General features: G+C 35.3%; 1 protein-coding gene across 1 annotated transcript in view; it reads right to left on the bottom strand.

Annotated features, from left to right (window-relative positions):
- Positions 1 to 13,231, bottom strand: part of LOC140744395 (uncharacterized) — a 78,302-nt gene that overhangs the window by 35,912 nt on the left and 29,159 nt on the right. The window contains exon 2 of the mRNA XM_073075967.1: positions 9,734 to 9,919. Coding sequence (XP_072932068.1) covers positions 9,734 to 9,914 — 181 coding nt within the window. The 5' untranslated portion in view covers positions 9,915 to 9,919. The remainder of the gene's footprint in view (positions 1 to 9,733; positions 9,920 to 13,231) is intronic.

The following is a 13,231-nucleotide window of genomic DNA, read 5'->3' as shown; positions in this document are numbered from 1 at the left end:
TATCGCCCATGGACACCTGAAATTAACCCCAAATAAGATTCTTAACCTACCAGAGGTCGGCCGCGAATGCCCAGTTAGCCCATAGGTCTAAACTGGAATGAGTTTTAAATATTACAAAAATAATTAAATGGCGACTCGATGGGTTTCATAGATACCAAGTATTAATCCTTATCTTAATAATCTACTATTGACTTAAACCGCATTATTGTCCCTGAGGACTGGTTGGTAAGTTGGTATGGTATGTATGTGTGGTCGCATACCATCATGCACACCAGACGGTGTAGCGAGCGCACCTGGGCGGAGCCCGACGGGACAACGCGCGAAGAGGTCTCCGGTTGCGTTCCGTTGGAGATCCTAGAATCCTCTACGCAGCGCTGAGGACGACCACCGGAGGGTTTTAGTGCGGTTAGATTCCCACATAACCCTGTGTCGCTCCCACGACACCGGGTACCTTGTGAAGGTTCCCCCTCGTTAACAAAAAAAAATGGTATTGTATGGTAGGTAATATAAGTGTCTCATTTCTAACACATCTTCTGAACTAGAATATAATGCGTGGCATTTTTGTCATTAGATATAGGGATAACGGTGGTAGTTTTAAAGCCAAACACAGAACATAAAGAGGTATTTCCACTTCGAAAACCTAGAAAGGGTTAGTATCTGCATTGGCTCATACGAAGATGGTACTTGCTATTCGTTTTATTATATTTCCTCGGCATAATATAATGAGTTCAAAACTTTCTAAAATCCATCTGCAATATGGAGCATTGCAGACAAGTTGGAGAATTTTGTTGACACACATGCATACCTATTTGAATTTTCTTAGAGTTAGAGATTATGTAAACATCCCTAATAATGTAGATACAGGATCAAATCTTTCTTCGCGGATTCAAATCTTTTTTCGTGTTTTTATCAATTTGTTTTTAAAATTAATTATACATTTAACTCGACTTCAGAAGGTAGTGTTTTTCGAGCGTATGTATGTATCTTTGTATGTATGTACGTCTCATTCTTTGACACGCCTTGCAGCCCAAGTAGTGTCGTTAGACTCTTCTAAATTGTGTGTGACATAAGCTATATATTTCAGCAGTCAGATTTTTGTTATGATAATTCTATAGTTATAAACAAAAACTGTTCAGAACATAGCAGCACTGAAAACTACAAAAAAAAACTTAGATACGTAAGTAAGATAGTAGTTTCATTTCTGTAGTCAAATCGTCGCATAAAAAGGACAAGGCCATTTTAGTGACCACTAAATCTCGGTTATCTAAAAAAATAATAGATTTATTTCTTTCTTTTAAACGGCAATAAAACGACTGAATCTCGGCTAATTCACCAATAAGCCATTTGTAATAAACGAAGCTTAGCTAGCAGAGTATGTGGCTTTACTCCTATTACGTATTACAACAGTGTGCAATCTTGAAACAAGGGTATATCAAAGAGCTTACTGTTACGACTATAATAAAATACTTGAGAGTAATATTACGAGCCTCGTTGCCTTTGTGTCTCAAGCGATTGCTTCGGCCACATGAAGGGCTATTTATATCTTTATTGTAAAATCGTAAAGGGTCTTGATATTGGAGGATTTTCTACGTTTTATATTATAAAATATGGAGTGATGTGATTTAAAAATAAGCCATTTGTAATATGTTATAGGGTTTAGCAACCCTATAACATATATCGGTCACTGATGCCGTAGACTATGTTTAAACAATATTTTTTTTTGACGACCTGCGTGACCGATTGGTCACCATACACCGTTCTGAATTTCGATATTTGTTCTGGGTCTTAGTGTGGGTGTCTTTTTGTGTGTCTATGGTACCCACAACAAACAAGACAAAGATGGTCACCGCATGTTTACATTTATTTATGTCAACCGGCATAGATACTTTTCCCGAAACGCAAACGACTGTTTTGAGTTACGAATCAGGGTCATACTATACAACTAAGAAAACTTCTACCACCTTCATAAGTACTGCACTTAAGTACTTTGTTACATTGTGACAATAAGACCCAAGTAATGTAATGAAATGGGGTTTTCTATAACCAATAAAAACAAAGTTGCAAGTTGTAGTAGTTGGTGCAACTTCGTAAAGTTAAGTTATGAAGAGCCGTAGCTGTTCATAGTCTACAAACGACAGAATTAGATTTTTTAAGAATTCAAATTAGTCTTCAAACGCTAAAATCAAATACAAAAAGTTCACACACCATTACAAAATAGTACATTACAATACGAGGACGAAAAATTTTTTTCTGACAAGTGTGAGTTTGCAGGCCGAGCCGCAGGCGAGGACTGCAATCACACGAGTCAGAAAAACATTTTTCGTCCGCGTGTTGTATAAAATTTTATATTACGGGGTCGGAAATGGGGGTTTTGCGCACGCGAAGCGTGCGTAAAACCCCCATTTACGCACGCCGTGATATAAAAAATATTCACAAAAGTGTTTATACATTAAGCGATATACATTCACTATTTGCATTACAACATAGGTGTGTTTATCTAGAATTATGTGAAGAATCAAAAACTTCTTCATTTTAAAATCTATGAAACAGAAATGCGGTTTTATTTTTAATCGAGTCACGAATAAGCGGTAGCTATAAGCTGCACTGTCGGAAAATTCATTACAATTTCCAGAAGAGTTTCCTGTAATCGGATTACTAATGGGTTCAATGTAGCGTCCGGTACATAACTGTGTCAAGTTCATATTGGATTGGAAGTAGGCAGTAACTTATATCTATAACAGTTTATCACGTATTAATCTAAATGTTTATTGCGCCTTTTGAAATAATTAATCGTTAAATAGTGTTGTTTTGTTTGTTACGTTTAATTTAGGCCTTAATTATATTTACAGGCACGGCCCGTGTTACAGAAGATATAAATAAATAAATATTTCCATTCGCCTTATACCTGAGTACCTGAATACATTCAGAATTACCATTTTCTTTTTTTATTTACTAGTATAATCTGTTTGTCATAGATATAGATTCCATTTTTAGTTACTTTGTGTCTATGAATATCCGTAATATAGTCGAATTATATTGTGAGGCATAGAAAACGTATAACGCAATGTATAATACAAGTCGCAGTAAATTATATCGATAGGTACTGCACAATGTTTCATAATGCCTTGTGTCCCTGAAGGTTGCTTCATTATATTTCCCCGAGCAATTTTCTACAATTCGATTACTTGCCCGGCATCGATAACTATGTTATGTTTATAGTGCATCGGCGATTGGAAGAAAATCATGTTAGTGGACTCTATAGAAGACCAAGAAAGGCATTGGAATTATATTTATTAACGGTACTTAAATATGACTACTAAAATATTATCTATTACTGACCCGAAATAATGTTAAGGTTGAACGACCCCTATCACTTAGGGATATGAAAAATAGATAGTACCCGATTCTCAGACCTACTGAATATGCGTATAAAATTTGGTGAAAAGCGGTAAAGCCGTTTCGGAGGAGTACGGTTACTAACATTGTGACATGAGAATTTTATTATCAATTATAAATACAAAATACCCGACTGCTTGAAAATATAGGCTATCACATTTTAGACGAAAAAAACTACAAATCATATTAATATGTTGATATTCGGCAAACAGTTCGGGATGAAGGGTATTCGAAAGATTTTTTTAAATTGTGTTGTTATTGGTGGCCCTAGCGATCTCCCCAGCTTCACCGGGTTTCAGAGGCGAACTTATCCAAAGAATGAGACATATATACATACATATAGATGGTCGAGAAATGCACCCCTTCGCAATTGAAGATTCCAACTTATATAAAATATGAAATTGAGGTCAAGTTAGAAGACGATATAACCGACCTCCGGGCATGTCGTTACTGATATAAGAGCCATAAGATCTATCAGGTGCCAAGTTCCTTTAATAATAGCTGTGGCTTAAAGCTAATGCCTACGTTCTTCAATTTACTTGCAAAATAATTTCTAACTTTCTTCGATGTAGGATTTCTGACTTGCTCATTGCTCATTACACATTTTTTATAATTTATTATTGTCGCTAAGGGATATCTGTAATCAACCCCGGATAAGATTAGATTCCTACCTGAAGTCGGTCACAGATGCTAAAATGCTTGAGGACTAAGCTGTAACGCTTCAGAAAAAAATGTTTTCCTTGTCACGGCCTTTACAAAAGAGCTGTTACTGTCCAATACTGCTTGTATAAGGATCAAATAGTTTAGAGTGTGCCACTTGAGTGAAACCACTAAAGACTTTACCACCATTTATTGTCAAAAACAGTATGTAATCATGGCACTGAGTGCGTCAATTCTTTATAGTTAATATTTAACGCTACATAATACTTGACACACTATCTCTAAAAAATGCAATAATATTATATCGATACGTTTATCCCGTATGCATTTATTTACGTTCCACGTACGGTGCTGGACTAAAATAGACGGCCATTGACCTCACTACACGAACGTAATTAATAATAAACTCGGCGGCAAAATTTTGATTTCGGTACACATTGCGAGTGGTGTCAAAATGTCTTCGAATTGTCAAACTAATAGCAAACTTATCATAAAAAACTTACTATAAATAAAAAGTGGGTGTTTGTGATTTATTTCTCAGCGGTTATGTCGCCGTCTCTGCGGTTCTGTTGGTAAACAATACGATTTACCACGGTTATTCTGATGAATTCCACATTTCAGTGTTAATTATGACACAATTCCTTATAACTATTTTATACCCTTTTGTAAAAATAGGGCACACGAATATAATTTTAGAATAATTGGGATCTCAGGTTTAGTTCATAGAATTTGCTTATCGCTAGAATTTGCTTATTGCTTATTCTTAGAATTGCTGTTCTAGAGTTCTTAAAATTGTAATCACGAGTTTCATTTTTAAACAGTCGTAAAAATAATATCTTGTCTGTGATTATGTTTATACAAATAGAACTACTACTTCTTTGGCAGGACTAAATCTGAATCGACTAATTTGAACTATATTTCATAATAACTTTTACGAATCCTAATTCAAATTGAATCTTTTCAGAACAATGATAAAATGTATTTTTACGGATATAGACGACAATACAATTTATGAATGAGATAAATATGAATTAGTGGATGCGATTATGTACTTTGTTATTTGATTTTGATATTAACCTTCTAAATTCAACTAGATTATACTTGCAAATTAGCGGTACTGGTATAAATGAATAGATAAATATTATCATTAAATAAAAAATAAACTATGATGATCTTATATATAAAATTGTCGTGTCACAGTCCTCCGAAACGGCTTTACTGATTTTCACCTAATTTTATAAGCATATTCAGTAGGTCTGAGAATCGGCTACTATCTATTTTTCATACCCCTAAGTGATAAGGGTTGTTCACCCTTAACATTTTTTTTATATGGCAATAACGTTTGCGGGGTCAGCTAGTAATAACATAAATTAATACAAGCTCGATAAAAATAATAATTTCTTGTCAAACCGATATAATATAAAATGGGTTAAATTTGATAACAAAACGCAAGCGCTAAGGTATCGGTCTTAGGGACACATCTACCTTCGTTTCTCTCATCTCTTACATCATAGCCACGACGTTGGACAAAATAATTGCATGTTCCTCTGATCTAGCTAGTTAGTTTCAAGCAATAGCAACTAGTGACTGGACACGCGTGTATTTGTCATCACTAAGAGACACATCATCGTTACCAAAAACAATTCTTCATACGTGACATTGGAATTTCTGTTAGTGATGTGCCAACCACGTAATTGTCTTTCTACAGTAATTGTGATGTGACCACTTAAAGTGAATGCCAAATTGTTTAAAGATATTTCAGCTTCTATTTTTATGAATCTTTAACGGAAAATTTGTATGCTAAAATTTACTCATTTTGCATTTTGCATATTTGCAATATTTGTCGCTTAGTAATATCCCGCAGTAATAATGTTTAATGTTCCGCTTGTCGGACTAACAGAAATATTGCGACAAATATAGAAAGTAATATCCGGGTAACGCAACTTGATAAATATCTGAAGATGATGAACATATCTATTTTGTTCGCAGGTAATCTACACGAGAGAACTACGTAAGGCGACAATCCAGCTACATTTGTGTTGCTATTCTTAAAGAAAAAGTTAAGATGCCGTTTTACTTATAACATTGTAATAGCCGCTCATGGACCCAACTACCTATAAAACAGGTGCTCCGTGAAGCCCATCACAGATGTTTGCCCACTCCTGAGGACTAAAATGGTCGCCCTATGTGTAAGTCAGGTAGCCCGTCTGCTTTATCGTTAGGTATAAATAAAATAATTATAGTTTAAAAACTAAAAACCACACTAAAATAGCACAAGGAAAATCGTTAATCCTGATTCCTGATGATCTTAAAGAGGGAAATGGGATAATATTAATAAAATCGTGTATTATCATCGGTTCTTGATAATTGTTCAAAATTTTTAATTAATCGGACCGTTTAAAGTGGGTAAAAATCTAGTTCAAATATTCCGTTATATACATACATGCAGACATACATATAACGCAAGCTAATAAAAGCTTGGTAAAATGTCACCTGTGTCTGTCATCATACACACGTCTATCTATCGAAGCGCAGAACTGCTTAGTGAAGAAAATGGTTGTGGCGGTGGTACCGTCCCAGTCGAACCACACTGAGTCCACCACCACCACCTTTTAACCCTGTACCTCATACAAGTGTCTCCCGCTAACCACTCCTTGTAAACAAAGTAGTTCCTTCATGATATTCGCGCAAGTTTGTACTGACAATAAATTGTTATGGACGTAATAATCATTTTGGCAAATCACCAGGTATTAGTTTCAGTGTAGGTCTTTGCAATTTATCTGCATAATATGGCAATTATAGAAAACAGATTTTGCTAATGCGTGTCTAATAATATTACGGTGAACTTGCAAGTACTTTCGAAACGTAATTAAAAACTATTATATGGATTTTTATGAAACAAATATTAAGGTTAATATTTGAAGGTGATAGAGCCCTCACTGGTTCGACTCCGGTGGCACCACCGCCACACCTTTTTCCACCTAATAGCAGCATCGTAAAGCACTGCTGTGTTTTGGGTTGAAGAATTTGGTAAGAGAGACATACTTTTCGGAAGCGTTCCAGCTCTGAGGGGTAGCGTCTGATCTGTGGCTGACTTCAGGTAGGAATCTAATCTTATCAGGATTTGATTACAGATGTCCGTGGGCGGCAGTAGCCACTTACCATCAGGTGGACTGAATTCTTGTTTGGTACATTTATAATGTAAGAAATATATGAAAAGAGCATATTTTCAACCCCACAACCCCACAAATGGAAATGTACTTGGAAAGTTAAAAATATTGCAGAGCCGTTTTCCCACATTTATAAATATTAGTCCCTGGTAAGCACTAAGCTAGCTAAGTACTAGCAATTTGTATAGCATATAACTAGCTCTAAGAATATGTTAATAATTACTACGAAGTCACAAGAAACTTTGAACATAATCTTACTGCAGTTCAAATAGCTAGAAGGCAAATTCGTTCCAAGATTGCAATTTACCTTATGAGACTGAAATTATAGAGGTCTAGGTAATATGTACAGGTATATAATACTAGCGCTTCGTCGTATGATGATATTATGTAATTTAAATTAGTAGTACCTTGTTGTAGTTATAGTATACTTTACTCGATTTTTACTGTAGATTACATAGTGATAACTGATTAATAATATTGATTAATTTATAAATGTGATTAAAATTAGTATAGTCCGCGCCAAACTGCTAGTCCGCTCTGAATATAGAAACGAGTCGCGTCGAATAGCAAATTGTAGATATTAGCGGGACGCAGACAGTGCAGGTCCCTTCCCGGCACCCGTCCGCTGCCCGCTATTGCCTAGGGTACATAGCTGAGTTAGTATACCCTTACGTTGCTGGGGAATATATGTATGCTTATAGTTAGGCGGAACAACTTCAGAGCGGACTAGCAGTTTGGTGTGGACTACATGATTTAACCAACTGCGGAGAGTAATGTTTTTGAGCTATGTATGTTTTTGATCTATGTATGTATGTATCAATATCTATGTATGTATGAAGTATGTATGTCTCAAACTTAGAGTCGCTTTGACAGCTTAACGAATTTTATCAAAATTATGAGAGTGGTATATTATAGCTTAAACCAGTCGGGTTATTTGATTTTTGAATTTGTTTCAGCTATAACATAGCTACATTAATAAGGTGGTAGAACCCTTTGTGGTTCGACTCCGGCGGCACCACCGCCACACCTATTTCTACCTAATAACAGCAGTGTTAAGCGCTGCTGTGTTCCGGTTTGAAGGGTGTGGTAAGGGAGATAGACTTTTCCGTGGCGTTCCAGCTTAGTCCTCAGGGGTAGCGGCGCATCTGTGGCCGACCTCAGGTAGGAATATCTTATCCTATCTGGGGTTGATTATAGATGTCCATGGGCGGCAGTAGCCACTTACCATCAGGTGGACTGCATGCTCGTCTGCTACTCTCATATTATAAAAAAAAAAATTGAGTCACAAAAATACTTTTATCGCTATACGATTTGTTCTTGACATAGTTATTATTATTGTTTTTTCATCAAGAAAAACGTTTATTTAAATAATAAAGTAATTATTTTCTTAACGACACTAAGCGCTGTAGACCTTTTGAAACTTCGTGACCCTTTAGAAGACGAATAAAAGCTTTGGTTCTTTTTCAGGCTTCCCCGTACTTCCGGCTTAGCCCCAAGCTTAAAGCTGCATTAAGCATTTTAACTCTGTTAAAAGACTTGCTATAAATAAAATACTACAGATATAGCCGATATTTAATGGCATAAAGTATAGCTTATGCGTATTCTTAAATTATATATATATTTTTTATATGAAATTATTGTTTAATATTTTAAATTAAACATTGTAATGCACATGTTTCTATAGCATTTTACAACAAATGATTTTTATTCAGTTACAGCAAATAGTTAGTACCCCTGTTGAAGACTTTCATTGGAAATACCCTTAATACCAATTATATAATGAATGAAAATAAATACATTTTGTTTTTAAAAAATCGTCACACGGATTCACAACAGATTTTGTTAAAACTGACGCGAGTTTATATGTACTGCGTGGAAAAAATACCGTTCAAATTCAATTTTGTGCGATGGAAACGGATTGGATTTGTGGATTTTATAAACCTTTGTATACTTTCATCCCGGTGGATTTGCCGATTAAGTTTTGTAGACAGAATTTGAATTTTATTCGTAGAAATATTTCAATGTTCCGTATATTATATTAGTGAATGAATAAAGTAAAAATGCCAGCATATTAGGGTTCAGGCGGACTGCATTGAAATACAGTATTAGATTATATTCATGGTTAATGCGGAATTAAAAGAGAGTACTGGATTATATGGAAGATTTTATCAGAGATATTCGAATATATGAACGATACAGATGACTTTGTACATATTGTTCTGTAGTACCTACACTAAGTAAATATACTTTTTATCTTCCTCCCTTACAAACGCGCACAGGGTCCCAGGTTAGATCCCCGGCAAGACAGATATCTGATGCCTAAACTAATAGGTAAACTAACAAATATCTGTGGCCTAACGATGAATGTAGATGTCTATTCTGGATCTGAATGTTTAAGTATTTATGTTTGTATGTCCATTGTCAAATGGTGTCAAAAGAATATCTAAAAAAAGTTTGCTCTTAAAAAAGTAAAGTTTTGTTCAAATATCTAAAATTACAAAACTTACCATCACCCCCCTCTATATGCACCCACTTTTCTGTGCACACAGCCGCAATCCACACAAAAGTGCACAGTCCCACTAGTATGGTACACGCGAAGAGTATACGCCTCTCAATCACCAGGGCCTTGAGCAGCGGCCTCCGTTCAGCTCCGACGGACGACGCCGTCGACATCTTGTCTGTCTCCATGGTTCCTGGAAAGAGAAGATCTATTAGAATAAAAGTATTGCAAGGTGAAATAAATAATAAGTTTAGCAATTCTTGTAAAGGACTGTAACACGTTAATAAAGTTAGCAATCCCGAGGTTGTCTGCCCATTGTTTTTTATTTTATTTTTTAAGTTTTATAATATAGTAGTAGCAGGTGAGCATGCAGTCCACCTGATGGTAAGTGGCTACTGCCGTCCATGGACATCTATAATCAACCCCAGATAGAATTAAATCTACCTGAGGTCGGCTACAGAGGCGCCACTGACGACTAAGTTGAAACGCCTCGGAAAAGTGTTTCTACCGCATAAACCATAGTTGTAAAGCTGCGGTCGCCGAGACATCGAATTTGTTGCTTGAGCGACATGTCTATAAACTATTATAAGTCGATTGTTTATGCGTCTATACTGATGGACAATCTACTAAATAATCGGCAAGCATTTCAGCAGCTGTCAAATCAATTCAATCAATTCAATTCACTTATTTATCAGACTACAGAGATCCACATTTTCTTAGTAAAACAGACTTAATTGTAATGTTAGTGAGAAATATATTATTACATAAATTATTACCATTTATTAATCATTCAATTCAAATTATCAAATTTCAAAAAGATGAATATAAATGATTATACTATGCTATCGCTTCGCTACCCTCTGCACGAAACTAAGCCACATTAAGATTGTACATTGTACAGTCCTCAATAACAGTTCTTAGTATGGTGTTACGACTCGATCTTATAGCCAACAAAGCAACGGTTTTTACAGTCACAGTTACGGTTGTTAAGACAGGCGTAATAACCACGATTTAAAAATAATAATCACATACTATCTTAGAGAAGTATATGAAACAAACAATCCGGATTATTAAGACGACTCCTTCAAGATGTCCTACTTTGTCGCTACGGTGACGTCATGAATCGTTTATGAGTTCATGCTAATAGTAGGCGTCAGCAATAATGCTCAACAGATGTTATTGCGAAAATGTTTCCACGGGCCTAGCTTCGAAAACAATATTACATTATTATCAGACTTATTACAAAACTCAGTTCAGAAACTGATTTCCAACAACTTGATATACCTAACATTTTATTGTTTTTCAATAAATGTCGTTTATTGAGTATATTGACCCATCGGCTCAATTTACTTTTATCGAGTCTTGATAGTAAGCGTCCTATAATATACATTTAAAATTAAGGCACCCTACTAAGTAACTAAGCTTTGATGGGTTGGGTAGGGAAGAGACACTTGCACAGGGCCTTAGCCCTTTAGATGAGGAACCCGATATTATATTAATTAATTAAACAGCTTCAGATAAACAATAATTCGTAATGAATACAGCAGATATTATTGCAAAATGTTCACTGTACTAAAAGAAAATTGCACGAAAATTTTGCAAAGTTAACTGAATGTTATTTTCAAACTATCTCTGTAGAAACTACAATTATACTTTAGTAGTTAATACAGTACGTTGGAGTTATATTACGAGCAATGCTATTTGGATCCTTTGTCTAAGTTTAGAAACTTTAGAGTCAGGATATCTTAGAAACAGAACGAAGAACTTCTTAGTAGTTCATATTCATTACCTTTTGTACAGGATTTACTAAAGTTTTGTTATTAATAAGTACCTTTATTAGTAGTAAAGTTCTTTGTGATTCGAGTGTGGCAATACCATCAGAACACCTATTCCTGCCGTATACTGGGAACGGTATGCTTAGCGATGCTGTTTTTTGTTTAAAGAAATTAAAAGTACGTACATTATGTATACCAATTTAGTCCTCATGAGGAGTAATGTATCTTTGAGTAATTACTTTAATCTTACTTTATATTACTTTAATCTTTCTAGAAAAATATTCATTAGGTTCAATAGTTTCTCGTGAATCTCATACAAGCTTATAAATCAAAACTCGTTGAAAGTGTCGATAAGAGACAAATTTTACTTGTCATCCATAATTTACCCACAAACAATATTCCCAAAAAATTTAAATACATGCACGAAATAATCGTAAACGTTCCAAAAGCAACATGCAAATGTTGCAGTTTACGATTGTACGTAATTTAAATCAATATCCGACGCCAAAGAATAATAAATAAAAGTCACACAGAGCATCTCAGGGAATCATCAAGGTAGTTATAAACGTGTACAATTTACAGCTTGCATAGTTCGTAAATTTAAATCATGAGCAGATGTGCGTCATTTTGTAGTAACAAAACGTTTGGCGACTGGAAGAGAACCATTAAATGACGAAAACATTACGTCGGGTATTAGAAACTAAATATAAGATTCATTACATCATGCGGGAAATACTGCTGATATGTTAACGACTTATGGAAGCAGAAACGAAGCCACGATTTTTGATGCTTTTCGAAAATACTTGTAGCTTGCAACCTTTTTTCATAAGCAACAAACGAGCGTGCAGTCCACCTGATGGTAAGAGGCCACTGTCACATGAACACCTGTAATCAACCCCAGATAAGATTACCTATATTCCTAACTAATGTTGGCAACAGATTCGTTGCTACCACTGAGTACGCCTAAGTTGGAATGCCTATCATAAATATGTCTCCCTTACTTCACCCTTCAAAGCAGCGCTAAATACTTCTGCTTGTAGGGAAAAATACGTATGGCGGGGGTCCTCCGGAGTCACTTCACAGTGGTTTCTTGTAGCTAGTAAAATCTGCTCATTACAAGAGTATATAAATCAATTTCTTTAATAGTCAAGGAAAACATCAGAAAAAAACCTCCCAGAAATATTTTAATACGACGAATATTTTTATAGAATAATGTCTATATGTCTATGTTGTATTATCTATTCTAATCCGTACTTGAGTAGCGCTGTGAACTATGTTCAAAGCCCTTCTGAAAGGAGACTGGTGCTCGACAAGAGATAAATAGTTCATGGACTTGGTAAAGTTACTCTTCTGCACTTTTGTTCAATGGTAGACATTTCTTATCCAGTTAGAAATGTGTTTTACGTCATATCTTGGACCATTGTTTTTTTAATTCAATAAATTATTCAAAAAAACTCGAACTTATCTGTCGGTCTGTGTAATAACATTGTCGTGTACCTTAACAAACATTGGACACAGAAAATTGTATACGTTCTAAATAAATGTATAAAGAACATCAAGATAATTGGAAAGGACCGAACGAAATAAACTACGTTCGTATATTTAGCTTTACAGAGGAGATTCCGTATAATTGGAATGATCTGAACGATTTCAGGTGGATTGGGTTGGAATGAGCTTAACCAAAACCCTCGCGCCCACCTAATTCCATCGCACATGTCAACTTGTCACGG

This window comes from Epargyreus clarus, unplaced genomic scaffold (genome assembly GCF_041222505.1).
Source record: "Epargyreus clarus isolate Ecla_fem2 unplaced genomic scaffold, WU_Ecla_fem_2.2 ptg000008l, whole genome shotgun sequence".
NCBI classification, from domain to species: domain Eukaryota; kingdom Metazoa; phylum Arthropoda; class Insecta; order Lepidoptera; family Hesperiidae; genus Epargyreus; species Epargyreus clarus.
Note: the sequence above shows the minus strand (reverse complement) of the source record. Positions and strands in the feature narration are given on the sequence as shown.